Source organism: Gopherus flavomarginatus, chromosome 2 (genome assembly GCF_025201925.1).
Source record: "Gopherus flavomarginatus isolate rGopFla2 chromosome 2, rGopFla2.mat.asm, whole genome shotgun sequence".
NCBI lineage: Eukaryota > Metazoa > Chordata > Testudines > Testudinidae > Gopherus > Gopherus flavomarginatus.
The window spans coordinates 179,827,948-179,843,974 of record NC_066618.1 but is presented as its reverse complement, the minus strand read 5'-3'; the positions used below and the strand labels follow the sequence as shown (position 1 = coordinate 179,843,974).

At 40.3% G+C, this 16,027-nt stretch overlaps 1 protein-coding gene across 1 annotated transcript in view; it reads left to right on the top strand.

Moving 5' to 3' along the window:
• F13A1 (coagulation factor XIII A chain) overlaps window positions 1–16,027 on the top strand; it is a 96,314-nt gene that overhangs the window by 45,965 nt on the left and 34,322 nt on the right. The window contains exons 5-8 of the mRNA XM_050939963.1: window positions 3,203–3,321; window positions 7,582–7,689; window positions 10,321–10,495; window positions 14,782–14,920. Coding sequence (XP_050795920.1) covers window positions 3,203–3,321; window positions 7,582–7,689; window positions 10,321–10,495; window positions 14,782–14,920 — 541 coding nt within the window. The remainder of the gene's footprint in view (window positions 1–3,202; window positions 3,322–7,581; window positions 7,690–10,320; window positions 10,496–14,781; window positions 14,921–16,027) is intronic.

Here is a 16,027-nt window from a genome sequence, read left to right as displayed (position 1 = left end):
AAGAGGGTACAGGGTATGCTACTCTGGCCCGTATATTAGGGGGCAAGGCGGGAAGGCCTTCCTGTGGACTTCCCTTGCTTGATCTCACAAAGGAGCCAACCTATGGGCCCGTTAGCTGCATTACTTCATTCAGACCAAGTGTCTTTCACTCTTACTAATCTTCATACAGGTAAAATACAGGCAATTAAACGTAGGACTTTTTTTCTAGCATTGCTAGAATTTTATTTATTTCCAAGGTAAAACCTAATTAGTAGAATTAATGGGATCCTCCTGTTCATCGCATCTGTAGCTCCACTAGCACAGGATAATTTTGGAATTGTACTGCCTGCAGAGTGCTTAGAATTAAAGTAGTTCACAAATGTCTCACGTTTTCTTCTCAACCGCGGCAGTGGTATTGAAAGCTGTCAAAAATCAAAGCAGTTCGTTTCCAGGGCTTATTTCCACTTTTCAGTGAAAGCAGAGATCCTTTTCTCCTTTTTTTTTTGGTTTAATAAAATACAAATATTTAAAACAAAAACAGAATGGCAAAGGATTTAACCAATCTTCATCGGATTTTTGCAACGATTACATAATCTTCAAATAACAAAGGCAGTCGGATTGATAGCCACAAGATCAATGGATATTTTTATTCTGTGAAAGGAAATATCTGCTGTCATGAAATCATAGGCTATCTCTACTGAATGGGTAAATTATCAGTAAAGATGGAAGAAAATGCAATTTTCATTCCCTTAAATATTCTCGCTCCACCCATTTTCTACAAAGGTATTTTAATAAAACACAAAGGTCAGTGAGTAAATATATACAGTAGCTCAATTTACAAACTACACAAATCAACACCAATAAAATAGGCTATAGAAACCTTATGATCTGTGAAGTTTGCAACATTATTGGCAAAGTGCTATGCAGGAGTTGTTCAGAGCTAGGAATCAGAAATTGAAAAACTCACTTGACAAGCTACTTCCTTAGGATCAGAGTCTCAGCTCATATAAAACAATGGAACTGTTTCAGTTTATGCCATCTGAAGATCTGTCTTGAACTTTTAAATCTATATTAGTAACCTCAGAATCAAAAACTGTGATCCTCTGCTGCTTGAGCTAAAAGACCCAGGTCTGTTAGGGTATGTTTACACGCCATTCAAAGGTGTGATTTGCAGCTCAGGTAGGCACAATTTGCTAGCTTGAATCTAGCTAGCATGCTAAAAATAGTAGTGAAGACATGGCTGCTGGGCAGGCTTCGGTGTGGCCCATACAAGCTCACCTGGTCCCCTGGGTACACGTACTCATGTTGCTAGGCTGCATTGGCGTCTGTGCAGCCATATCTTCATGTCTATTTTCTGTCATGCTCACTAGATTAAAGCTATCGTGAGTGTGCCTACCTGAGCTGCAGTCACACCTTCATTTGCAGTGTCGCTATACCCTCAGTGCATAGCAGTAGCAGGTTCATAAACCTATCTGTTGGTGGCCCAACCATTAGAGCAGGGGTTCTCGCAACAAATATTTTGGTGGGCTCAGAGTGTGGCCACCAACTCTTGCTGGTGGCTGCACTGACACTTTTTCCTAAAATTATTTATTTTTCCTAAAGTTAATTAATTACTATGCACATATATACATCCAAATCATTGTAATTTATTTATGTAAGGTTGGGTTTGGTTTTTTTTGCAGACTCAGTAATAAAAATCATGCACAGTTATCTCTGTTCTTTACTGGACCTAACAGAATAAAAACAAAGGTTCATGTCTTTCTAATAATTATTTCTTTTTGTTTCTTTTTTTGTTAAAAGTAGTTGTCTGTATAACAATTATGAAGTAAATTTAAAAATGCTTTGACATAATAGAAATCCAAATAATAATGAAAAACATATCTAGGTGGCTTGGGTCTGGGGAGCAGAGTGGAGGGGAGGGAAGGCACAGCTGTGGCTGCAACTGACCCAGGGCTCCTCCAGACAGGTGGGAGGGCTCGGGGCTTTGGCCAGCCTGGAGCTCCTCTGGACAAGATTGGGGGGTGCGTGCTCTGGGCTTCAGCCACCCCAGGGCTCCTCCGGGCAGATTTCACTCCAAGTTTCAACCCAAGCTACCGTTTGGACAAAGTAAGAATTTTTAAAATGGAAATACATATATTTAAATAGCTTCAAAACTGTTGGCTATTTAAAATAAACTATATATTCCACTCTACACTATTATTCATATTAGATGGCACAATGGAGAGCCACCAGCACAGGGGTGGCACAGCATAGTTTCATACTTGCCTCATATCACAAGCCATTATTTTCATTTCATTTCGTACCTGTGGCTGTGCTTTTACTTCATTGCATACGACACATGATTTTGGATGCCATTACATTATATCTCTAAGCCTCCCATCTTGCAAACCTTTACACATGGGAGGCAGATCCTGAGGTGGTATGTGGTAACTCCGCTGAAGTCAACAGAACCAAGTCAATTTACACTGCTGATCTGCCAGTGTTTGCCTTTAAGCATGTGAGGGTCCCATTGACTTCAATGGAATTGTTCGTGTGTTTTAAACCTGTGAGAGAGTGTTTGCAGGCTCAGGGTTTATCTTCTCTTGATTGACATGAGATCTATTTAGAAAAGATTTCTTAAAACATTTTTGACAAAGTACTCTTCAACTTGTTTTCCTCTTGGAAAGGTAAGTATTTCCTGGCCAAATGTACAAAAACACCCATATTTACGGGAAAAGAATCCAAACCCTTTAGCTCATATGAGGGAAAACCTGCAGTCCAAATACTATAATCATTTTTTAAGTCAGTACAGATTTTTCTTTAACTCGCTCAACACTGAGCTATTTTCCATTAACATTAATGAGTTTGAAATCGTTGGTGTTTGATCTGTTTTGTAGAAGTGCGTCATGGCGCTCAGCCTTTTAAATCAGCGATGCACAGTAATCATAAAATGGTTGATAAAATGTGACATTTTAATCATGCTTTACAGATCCTGCTGAAAACAGTCAGGAGTTGTCAGCATTTTTCATCTTGCATACTTTTGAGTCCTATGTCTTATTTCTAACTGTGATTGCTATAATTATTATTGTTATTATTTCTATTGTGTTGGAAGAAATCACGTTAGGCCTGGTGAACAAAAGACACTTTTCACGTAAGGTGACTTGAATACAGTAGCTTTAAAATCTGTCGACTATAAAAACAAAGTGGTAGTATTAATGGCTATTGTGTGTAAATTCTGATGCAGAGGATTCTGTGTTTCTGGATGACGAGAAGGAAAGGGAAGAGTATGTCCTGAATGACCTTGGTGTTGTTTTCCATGGAGACATCAACAATATAAAATCCAGAAGCTGGAATTATGGTCAGGTGAGCCCTTTAAAATTTCTCTGGCTGGCCCCAGTGGTACTCTGCAAGTTAGTTTAATTGATACCAGATTGTAGGCTCTCGAGTGCATTATCACTCCCTTTCTGAGAAACGCAGTGGGCATCATTTTAATATTGCATGAAGTGGGTATATACCTAATCCAGACAAGTAATTTCTTAATATCTAATATTTAAAGGGCTAGTATTAGGGGCACATTTCAGATATTGAGAGGCTGTCCATTGAGAATTAAAGGAATCAGCTGACCTTTCTGAAATGCACCAATATTTCTTCTGCTGCTTTATTGCCTCTCCAGGATCAAGACAGTTGGCTCAAGACAAAAGGAGGACAGTGATTTTAAGCATTTATTTAAAAAAAAATGAAATAGCCCTCAAACGTTGTCTAATACAATTCCAGGCATAGTTTATGCCTTTTCCTCTTCTTCTCTTTAGTTCTAGCAGCTCAGTGGAAATACCTTCTCTTCTCACACATTATCCTGACACAGGCTGTGAGGGTTCTTAAAACTTTTTTTGTTATAAGATATATTGATTTTTTTTAAATAGTTCTAGATTATGGAACTTTCCTAACATAAACTGATTTTCCTATGAGAAGTTGCATGGGTTGATTTTCCTTCTCTTCCCCTGACTCCTCTCAAACACTTGGCTCGTTGTCCATGGACATGTTGGTTGTTCCATGTACCTGTGTCATGTGCTTTCATTTTTTCATTTAAACCTGGAGGCCCCAACTTTTTCCATTGCTGTGCTCCATTTGCTGTCCTTTTCCTTTAGTGAAACACAGATGGAACTTGGGTGAAAGTGATATCGAACATTGAAGTCCTACAGGTGTAATAAGCTGCTGAAGGCAATGGAAAATTAGGCCTGAAAACTGTATTTTCAACCAAATTTTCAGCCAAATGAAGTGTACAGTGTTTCCTAACTTCCACAATTGTCTCTCATTTGGGTATTGCCCAATATGCAGTCACTTTGAAAAATGTTGTTTTCTAAATGTGTGGTTTAATTGAGGAATCATGGATGTTAGGAATGAAGAACATGAGTGGGAGTGAATTAAAGTGCAGGCAGGCACCATGCATGGATAGGACGGAGGGGAGAAAATGAGGCCATATTTGCAGTACTGGTGGTTTGGTTTGTATATAGAGAATAGTGATATTTTATATCCTACAAGCCTGTTTCAAACACTGCTCATTTGGATGTTATGCTCAAACTGAAAGTTTTAAAATGGGAGATGAAGTTCCAAAACAGGACCACTAGGTGCTGAGGAGATTGTGGCTGCCATTTTAGAAATGGCCAGCACCATTCTGGAAAGTAAGCGAGTGGGCGGGGGCAGGAAAAGTGGACCCAGGAAGAATAATAGAGGGAATCCGACACTGGGAATAAATGGGAATGGGGAAACAATTGAACCCTTCATCATGATGGTGATTTTCCCCTTGTATTGAGTAAATTGCTAGTCGCTGAGAAAAGCCCAACCCAGAGGGAATACAGGGAAAATCAAGGTTTGGAAGAGATCTGAGCAGAAAGGGTGCTCTAGCCAGAAAACTAGGGAGCTCAGATTTACAGTGATTTTCGTGCTTTTTGCAATACAATTATGATCAGGTCCTCAAATTTGTCTACATACAAAGTTGCACCAGCTTAATTTAAGACATGATTTAAAAAAAAGTATGGATTTAGTTAAACTGGTACAACAGGCCTATAGACACTCTTATCTTGGTTTAACCAGCTTTTATTTCAGTTTAGCATATGCCAATTAGAAACAGGTTTAACTTAAACTGAAATAAGAGAGTCCGCACAGGGGTTTGCCCCAGTTTAACTAAACCAGTGCAAGTCTGTGTGTAGACAAGATCTCTGTGTCTGTCTATTCCTCCCCAGCTTTGTTTTCCATGTAGCAGTTCCATTACTTGCAGCTGTTTCTCCAAACTGCTCTGCCAAAACACCTCAGTCTTGAATCCAGCTTTTAATTATTTTTGTCCTTGGCTGTCTCAAGCAGAGAGTGACTGCTTTGTGCTGCATGGGCTAAATTCAGCAGTATTCTCTGGATACTTGGCACTGCTATGGCAATGCAAAAGCAGCCATTCACTTCCTAAATTTTGGAGATCTTCAGATTTTGTGTTTTGCTTCAGGTCCATCTTTTGCTAGACAGTAGTTGAATGCCAGCGATGAAGACATGACATTGAGTTTGATGTAGTTTTTGCAAAATAACTGGCATGGAAGGTGAAGAAGCATAGGTCTAGCCTGGTTTATGGCTGCTTTGTGCTGCTCTAGTGATACGAAGTCACCAGAGTATGCTGACGGCCATTTATCTCTTCTCTTGTCCTTTTAACCCAGTTATTTCACAAACACTTACTATTGTTATTTGCAGTATTGTAACCACATTGGTCCCAGGATAATAGACAAGGTGGGTGAGGTAACAGCTTTTACTGGCCCGATAGAGGTTGGTCCAATAAAAGATATTACCTCACCCACCTTGTCTCTCTAAACACATACTATGTCAATTCATAGATTTTTAAGGCCAGTGGGGCCTTAACACCACCAGGATGACAGCAATTCCTATATTTCTCTCTCTCTCTCTCTCTCTCTTTCTCTCTCTCTGCCAGTGAGATTGAGATCTTCAGGCAGCAATAATTGAATGAGTACCTAATAAACTGTAGATGGCAAGGGTTTAACTCAGAATATACTTTACTGCATCAGGTCTTTGAGACCAGTGAAGACTAAATGCAAAGAAAACAGATTTTTAACTTTGGTGAAAGTGACATGTCCTCAGTTCAAGCCCAGAGCAGAGTGAATTGTACCAGACAGGGCTGGTGCCGGCAGATGTGAACCAGAGGATTTACATCCTCTGTTGTGAGGATGCTGTTTTGAAAGGGGTATCTTTACAGAGCTATCCTTGGTCCAGGATTATTTCCAATACATACCAATAAGATTATCCAACTGATCTCCAGTGTGAACACTCAGTGGATGATATGACTCTGTCATTAGCTCCTTGGGTGGGGAATGCTGACCTCCACTGAACTCAGTTTTGCACTCTAAGATTATAACTGATTATTTAATAATGAGTTTTTGTTAAATGCCAAAGAAACCAAATTAGTGCAATTGTGGTTAGCAGAGCCAAGGAGTTGAATGATGATAAATGTACACTGACTTTCTTGGTTGATACTGTAGTAGAGAGTGCAACAATATATCAGTACCTTAGACAGGTGCTGACATAATCAATTCAGTTTTTCTGTTTTAGATCAATTAGAAAACAAAACCTTTATAGTATATTTGTTTCTTTAAGAAATGGATGCATACTGTATATAGCGCCTTCCCATTCCTCGTATGGAATTAAATGAGTGAGGAAGAGCTTTGTAGTTCATACCTTTTGATGTATGTCACAGCCTGCAATAGAAATGTAACTTTGTTATATGCATTTTCAGTGAATACAGAAGATGATCATTTTATTAATGTGCATTTCTCTGTCCCCTTGCCTCTTTCAGGGGACTGTGGTATTTTCTGCTGCTATCCAATTTCTCCTAAGCAAATTGAACTACACCAAAGGGCAAGTTATTTGATGATGGATTCTGGTCTATGTAGGCACCTCTGCCCCCTATTCATTCCTGCGCTTGCTATTACTGGATTTCAGAAGTTGAAGTCTTTAGACTATGTTTTTAAAGAAGACCGTTTTAGGTCACTTGTCATTTTCTTAGTCCAAACAGCATAGGCCAGAACAAATCAATATAATGTATCTGATAGCTAGTTAATTTTAAACACTGGTATAAACATATTACTTTTTAAAGTATGGAGACTTTGCCCTAACTTTGGTAAAGCATTCATTGTTCAGCTTTGGGCACTACTGTGGCTATGTCAGAAAGGTCCTCGTAATCAACAGGTCTAGGATTTGTGAAGGACACGGAGTTCTCTTTGAATAGATCAGCATTCTTCTTGTTGTTGTTAGAATTTCCTATTATATTCTTGATAGCCACTTAAAATGTTATGTAATGTAAAAATTACTTTGTTGCCATAACCTTTAACTGTCTAGATCAGAAGTGACTCGAAAGTGAGACTACATTTTCTCACGATGGAACACTTCTTGCTCAATGTGGATAATTAGTAAACAAAAAACCTCAACAACCTGTGTATCTAAACACTGAACTAAAACGTGACCTTTATCAATTTATTGTAGGGGCAAAGAATATTAGCTTCCTGTTTGCTTTCTAGAAGAAGAACTGAAGCAGCCTCTTTTCTTTTTTCTTGTTTTGTCTTTCCTTTTATTTAGTTTGAAGAGGGCATTCTGGACGCTTGCCTACACTTGATGGATAGAGCAAAACTAGATCTCTCTGGGCGGGGGAACCCAGTCAAAATCAGTCGCGTTGGATCTGCAGTGGTATGCAATAAAGATAAAGACCCGAAATGTATTGGAAATAGCATGTTTTTATTTATTCAATTTTTTATTTCTATTTTGAAAGCTGATCATGAATAGCCACTTTGAATAGGTGGAATCTCACTTTCCTGTTCCAGTGCACTGCGCTAAGGTCAGATCTGACTTATTCTTATTACTCATGCTGACTTCTAGAGACCACCATGAATGATGTCTCACTCCAGGAGGGATGATATCTTAGTGTCTGCCCATCATCTGTGTCCGACACTAGGACCACACTGATAGAAGTGCCACTTTCAGCCATCGCACTTCTTGATGTGATGGCACACCACCTGGCACCATGCCAGCATCTAGCAGGTCAAATAATTGTTAATGTCCATCTTCCCGGAGCAGGGAAGACAACATGGTGGTTAGACTGGGAGTCAGGAGGCCTGGATGTTCATTCCGACTGTGACCTGGCTTTGGTGTTTGGCCTCTGGAAAGCCACTTCACTGTGCCTCAGTTTCTTCATTTGTAAAATGAGGATGATGATAATTATTTGTTGTAATTAGATTGATTGGGGCTGCCAGCAGTGTGAGGCACCCCAAAGGGTGAGAATCGTGACCCTGGACCTCCTTCACCATCCGGTAGACCCAAGTCGGTAGGTGAAGGAGCACACACTCCACCCTGATACGGGATGCAACAGCCCCTGTTGAGGCATGTGTGCCCAGTGCTTCTCAGGATTCCTGCTTGTGCAGGTCGATTCTGCAGTATCCCTCTTTCCCCTTTCCACCCCCAGCCATTCTCCCCAGGGCTGCATCTTAACAGTCACAGTGCAGCCTTTTAGTGACTGGTTATAGCACAGATTAAAGATTGAAATACTGCACTGTCCTTGAAATGTGCCTTGTACAGTATGTCTCCCATGACAGCTAGCTAGATGCAACCCCTCACCCTTTGGTTTTGTCACTGAATACTTACCTTGTTCCATCCCAGGGGTCACAGGATTTTCTAATTAGAAAACAGTAGTTAATCCAACCAAAAGCTTTTAAATGAAAATTGTGATTTATTTGACAAGAGTGTAGTTGCTGTGCATTAACATAATTAAATGGAACATGGCGAATGAGGTTTTTCACACAGCCTCAACTGATTTGGTTCAGATAGCTACTAACTAGGAAATGTATTGCTCATTAATGACCATCAATTCAGTCATTAGTCAGCAAAATTCCATGTATAGTCTTACCAGGAGAAAACTTATGCAGCAAAATCTTTCTTGTTTTCATGCATGCTAGATGCATGCTATTAGATTCAGCTCTAAAAATAACAGTGGACCCGTTTCTTCTCTCACACCAATATGTCAGGAATAATTGTAGTGCAGTCACTGGAGTTACACTGGGGTATAAGTGAGAGGAGAATCAAGCCCAATATTTCTCAGTAGGATTCAGAGTCACTTATTAGTCTATATTCACTCTCCGGTAAGCATGCTTATTAATAATAAACCATTGAAAACTGCCAATGTATATATGTTGCATTTTGACTTGAGTTCACCATTTCCATCCCCTTTCTGGCAAAGAATCGTGTCCTTGACTTGATTACTTCTCTTCCCCCCCATTGGAGGATGGTACATCCCCAGGTCCCACTTGAAGTGTGACACTTTCATGGAGTGTTAAACTACCAGTAGAAAATACACTTCATATAATTGAATAGTCCATGACAAACAAATGACAGCTTAGCATGTCTGTGTCAAAACAGTTCCACCCAGTTAATCATTTGGTGACATGATTGAAACTTTCAGTCGTTTGGTCCAATGACAATTGGACTTGAGCAGGGTTTTTCAAACAGGGGTCGCCACTTGTGTAGGGAAAGCCCCTGGTGGGCCGGGCTGGTGTGTTTACCTGCCCCGTCTGCAGGTCCGGCCGATCGCAGCTCCCACTGGCCATGGATCGCTGCTCCGGGCCAATGGGAGCTGCTGGAAGCAGCACAGGCCGAGGGACTTACTGGCTGCCATTTCCAGCAGCTCCCATTGGCCCAGAGCAGTGATCCGCGGCCAGTGGGAGCCGCGATCGGCTGGACCTGCGGATGGGGCAGTAAACATACTGGCCCGGCCTGCCAGGGGCTTTCCCTACACAAGCGGCGACCCCTGTTTGAAAAACCCTGATCTAACTGACTTGCATAACACTGGATGGAGGACCTCCCTGAATTAATTCCTGTTTGAACTAGAGGATATCTTTCAGAAAACCATCCAATCTTGATGTAAATATTTTCAGTGATGGAGAATCCACCATAGCCCTTGGTAAGTTGTTCCAATGGCTAATTGCCCTCACTGCTAAAAAACGTGAAACTTATTTCCGGTCTGAATTTGTCCAGCTGCAACTTCCAACCATTGGATCTAGTTCTACCCTTGTCAAATTTTAGACGTACTTAACATATAGGCATCGAGTATCAGAGGGGTAGCCTTGTTAGTCTGGATCTGTAAAAGCAGCAAAGAGTCCTGTGGCACCTTATAGACTAACACCTATTGGAGCATGACATGCATCCGATGAAGTAGGTATTCATCCACGTAAGCTCATGCTCCAATACGTCTGTTAGTCTATAAGGTGCCACAGGACTCTTTGCTGCTTTAACATATTGGGAGATTTACAAAATTTCTTTTTTCATTAGATCAATGCTAAAGATGATGAGGGCGTGGTTGCTGGCAGTTGGGACAATATTTATGCTTATGGAGTAGCACCGTCAGCCTGGACTGGAAGTGTAGACATCCTGTTGGAATATCATAGCTCTGGTACACCAGTGCGGTACGGTCAGTGCTGGGTCTTTGCTGGAGTCTTCAATACATGTAAGTATTTTAAAAAGTGATATTTTTATCTAGTGCAGATAGCTTTTAGATCTAAGATATTTGTTGGCTCTACAATGTTCAAGAAAAATAGCAGGAGTTATTACCATACATGGCTAAAACAGCCATGCTTTGAACATGCTTGTACGCATTCAACTTTTGCTTCTCTTCTACAAGAATCTTCTAGCTATCTAAAGTCTGTTTAAAATGGCTGGTAAAATATGTGTTTAGTGATTTGTGGGCAATGGGGGCATGATGGGGATTGGGACAGGTGGATACTTTGTAAATGGAATAGTCATTGTTTTCCTCTGGAAATTTGAGATGGAAATCATGAATGAGTGATCTCGGTCTAAACCCACTGTGGGCAACTGACCACATCACAAAGCAATTGCACTGTGCGGCACAACTGACAGTCTCTTTTTGCTCAAGAAAGCCTAATGACTGGAATAGCAAGGATTCTTCCAGGCAAGATCGAGGTGTATTGACACAGCACCTGTAATATTCTGTGTAACTGACACGGTCAACACTTCTTTGCAGTTTGTGAGTCAGCTCTGTGGAGGAAAATACTGGCTTGGTGTATCATGTATTTGGTACACCAAGAGGTTAAACTAAACGATCAAATCAGAGTTTGTTTCAGTGTTGCATCAAAAGCAGAGAGGTTCTAGATTTCATATCCCAGTGAGGGAAAGCAATGCTTGTCTGGTCATAACTTTCGCTGTCAGTTGAAACTGTAGGAGCACCATAGCAAATAATCACTCGACACTGGTGTCAAACTACTAGCCTCTAGAGGCCAAGAAAGACATGAACTGTGAGACATGTGAATACTCTGACCATGCCAAAATCTGGGAGTGCAGAGTGTTTTCATAACTGGGTCCAGGAGGATTATGCCAGTATACAGGGATCCTCTATAGGTTCAAAGCCAGTATAGCAGCTCTTATATCAATGTCCCTGCTACAAGTGTAAGGGGCTTGGCTGGAGTATAAAGGATATGGCTTGGGTTTCTCTAAACCCCACTGATCCCCAACTTCTTGGTTGGCCCACTAAGATGACTGCTAGCCTGGTGACAGAGTGGCACATAGTCATCCAAGGATCACTAGATGACCATAAAGGACATCTTTGCAACACCTTATTCTGAGCTGCAGCCATAAACTCATTGGCCAAAACCAAGGGTATGGGACTCCATGTTTAAGTTGTTAAGAAGAAATTAGATAAACAAACTAACCCAAAGAAACCCTCTCACTTTCTCTTTCATGTTGTATCCATGACCTAAACAGGCACATCAGTTTTGTTTGTTTCCATTATATTCTTATATCAGTGATGTTACCCATACTGGCAGACCTGGAAGTTGCATTATTAATGCACTGAGCGATTAGGTTAAGATTATGCCTCGTTATCTGTTTCTGTTCCATACCTTTCTGGATCTAATAAGATAAGGGAAAACATAGGCCAGACTCTTACCTGGTGTAAATCAGTGTAGTTCTATTGATTTTGGGAGCAATGCCAATTTACATCAACTAGGACTTGGCCCTCCCCAAAGTGTCTGCTAGTGAAGAATCTAGGAATATGTGGATTTCTGGAGTGGGTTGATTCCTGGTTGGGAGCAAAAGTAAAGCCAATATACTATGACCATAGTCAATTCTCCATGGAATTTCAATTACCAGATGTTTGCAGGTGTTGATAATCCTAAACAAAGATAGTAAAAGCAACAGCAAATCTTCAGAGACCATTCCACTCTGCGAGCTCCAGCTAATTGCTGGAGGAAGACCTGAAAGGTTTTTGAAAATATTTGTTCCCTTTGATTTTTGCAGTAGAAATTCAGGTCCTGCCTAGCATGGAAGACTATATGGCCTTGTCAACAGTCAGCTGTTTCTTAAAATTTCTCACCATTTCACTGCCCTGATACAGCTCCAAAAATAGTAGCCAAGACAAGAATGTATGGTATAGCCCTGCTCATAGCATGAATAGCCAGTGGAGAATAGCCTCTTAAATTGTGAGGGCTGCCAATCTTCCACCTTTGACAAGCACTAAATTCATTATTCCTGCTCACTGACTCCCCAAACAAAAGTAAAAATTCTGTTTTATAAAGTGCAGCAGCCAGAGAGCTAGACCTGAAACCATGAAGTTCTATTGCTGTGGAATGGTTACGACAAGAGAGAGACATCCAAAACCTTCATTTCTGAATATTGAGAACTGTGTGTGTGTCTTTAGTTTAGATAAACATCTCTTCATCTGAAACCCACACACTGTAACAAATACCATACTTATATCAAGACTAGCAGGGCTCCAATACAACCTTATCTTCTACATGCTACAAGTGTTGTGATCATGCCTCTGCTGGTAGGTACCACCAGCCATTTGAAATTTCTATAGTCAATGGATGATGCATTTTCCCCTGGATACCCTACCACCTCCATCCTGCAGTACACCTAAAACCTCCTCCATTGCAGACATCCCATTATACACAATCGGTCAAATTTTGCCCTCTGAAGCACAAGTGCACAGCTCCTATTGGTACTGTTTCATTTCTGCATTCCTCTTGCTATACCCTATTTATAAAACTGAAGTAATGCAATGTAGATTCAGGGCCACCTGTATTGCGCATCTTAGGACAGAATCTGGCAAGGTAGGCCTACTAACGTAACAAGTGCAGTCAGAGATCTAGCATGCATTGTTGTTACGAAGCCAGATGACAAACAAAAAAAATGGATGACTAGCAAGTTAAAACGCTAGGCAGTGGCATATCTAGCATATGCTGCTTACATGAAAAGGAGTCACTGCAAACGAGCGTCAAGAAGACGACAGTGAATATGGGGAAGGCTAATTCAGCTAAAATGATTGCTTTGAGTTTTGAGTTATTTGAAGCTTGTAACATTTTATGACTGCAATTGTAACCAATCCAGTTTTCCAAGGTTACCATACTGATTCAAGACAATCATCTGTTTTAAAATGAAAAAACATTCTGGAGAAAAGTAAGCTAAATCATTGATCTTGAAATAGTCAGGTGAATTATTTTCAATGAGCCCCGATGGTGCTGATGTGCTGGAAGTCTGGGAGGGCATTTGAAAGAAATTTAATCCATAGATATGTATGAGATGAATGTATGAGATGCATCCAGGTAATTTATCATCAAACAATTTAAAACGAATGTGTGCTGTTGCTCTTTATTGAAAGTCACAGTAGTGAGATTAGCCAAAATAGTACCATATAGTGCTGTCCAAACTTTTCCATTGACATTGTTTTGTGACAGTAAATTGGGTTTTCAAGCCCCTCTCCTCTCCCAAACTGTATCTGCCTTCTGTGGAAACGTTTGGCTTTTCTTCCAAAAAATGAAGAACACGAAAGCTCATCTGAAAACTGAGATATGCAATTCAGAAACGCCGCTGCAGTGTCTCATGGAAGTTGTTGTTCAGATGCCTCAGACTCCACCACTCCCCCTACCGCTCATTCTTCTTTGAGAGCTGTGCGTCCCTGGCTGGACTCCCATCTCCTATGCTATACCATGGCCATGGGACTCCCATGATGCCCCAGACCATCTGAACAAGATCCTTAACCTGACTACATCTTAGCTTTCCCATCTATAAAAATAGAGGTAACAATTACTTGCTTCACTGAAATGTTCTGGGATTTAATGCATTTTGTTAATTCATGTGAGATCGTCTAATAAAAGGTGATTACAGAAGTTCAAAGTATTATTACTGAGCGATTGGTTCAAATTATGTAATGTGCTTTATTTAAACTCTCTGACCCTGACACTTGTAAATAATTCCTTTTTCTTTCTCAATATCAATTGATTTCTGTTATATTCTTTGGATTCTCTAGGTTCCTCCAAATGTAACATTGGAAAATTCCAACTAAACTTAAAACCAAGAAACCTTCTAATGGTTGCCCTTCTAATAAAGTCTTCTATTCACTTCAAAGCTTATCACTGCTGGAAGGTCCAGTGTTTACCCTCTATTGTGTCTTGTTTTTTGGGGAAGCCTACCTGTTACTTTTCCCTCATGTGCTAAAGGCAGACTGTCTGTGTGTGTGTGTGTGTGTGTGTGTGTGTGTGTGTGTGTGTGTGTGTGTGTGTGTGTGTGTGTGTGTGTGTGTGTGTGTGTGTGTGTGTGTTACAGATTGAAAGAATAAAGGCTCAGGTGATCTTTCCATCCTCCCACCCTGCTTCTACCTGCAGTATACCTATAATCTCCTCCAATCTATCTACCCATCCTATCTACTCATCCTCTTGTCCATGTATCATCATATTGCCTCATATCATCCTTTTAATTTCCTTTCTCTTTCCACTCCAGTTTTGAGGTGCATAGGGATACCTGGAAGAATTGTTACCAATTATTCCTCTGCCCATGATAATGATGCCAATTTACAACTGGATGTCTTTGTGGATGAAGAAGGGAAAGTGGACCCCAAACTCACAAAAGACTCAATCTGGTGAGCTGTCCCAGCAAATCTATTGTCTCTGTGCACATAAAACATGACATATGGTCGAGGTTTAGTTTGTCTCTGCTGTATACCTTAAAGAATACTGCTAGATTATAGAAAGACATAATTGCAAACTGTGGAATAAAAGCTAGTTAATAAATAGGCCAATGAACGTAAATTGCTCAACATGGAAAAAGGCAAGGGATCAGTTCAAGAGTCAGCATTCAATGTACCACACATATAAGCAACATGGAAGAGAGGGTGAACACTTAAGTACAATAATTGCTGAACTCTAGAAAACTAACAAAGGGCCCAATCTTGCTATATGTTGGGTATCTCCAATTTTGCTGGTATTTGCAGCATTTCATAGCTTGGATTTAAGTCCTGATCCAATGTCCATTGAAGTCATAGGAAATTTTCTGTTGCTTTTGATAGTTTCCTATTTGCATGTTTTATTTAAATTTGGTACCTGCATCCAGAGTTGCAGATGGGCAAACTTTAAAATAAACCAGGCACATTTTTAAAAGATATAGGACAGGTCTCTTTAATACTTCAATTAGCTTTATAAAAATAACAGGATATCTGATCAGTGTATTGTTTGACCCAAGACCTTCTTAGATTTGCAGAAGACAATTCTGCTGTTTTCTCCCTCAAACTTTCCCATTCTCCTGTCTGGAGTGAGAACAGCAATATATATTGATTAAGTGCTACATTCAGCAGAAATGATCTGTGGATTACCATACCACAACATCTCTCTTTCTGTGGAGCAATCAATCTGCCTTCTGTACACATTCCTACATTCAGTAGATTCTTGTTCTGCCCACTGTTAATGTTCCTGATTTGTGTGAATGATTTCTTCACCTCATCGGTAGAATAATATTCATTCATCATGACACTTCATTAACATTCCAAGAACTGGATTCTTTATAACATAAAAACTGGAACAAATCTACTGTCCTAAGGACAAAAAGACTGAGCCTATTACAATTGCATCCCTGATGTCATCCTCATGAGTTCCATTGTCAGCAGGGAAGGATCTGGGTTTTGGAATCTATGTAAGAATTACATGTCAATTTCCAAGGAAAAATTCTCTTTCATAATAGCAGAAGTCAGTGC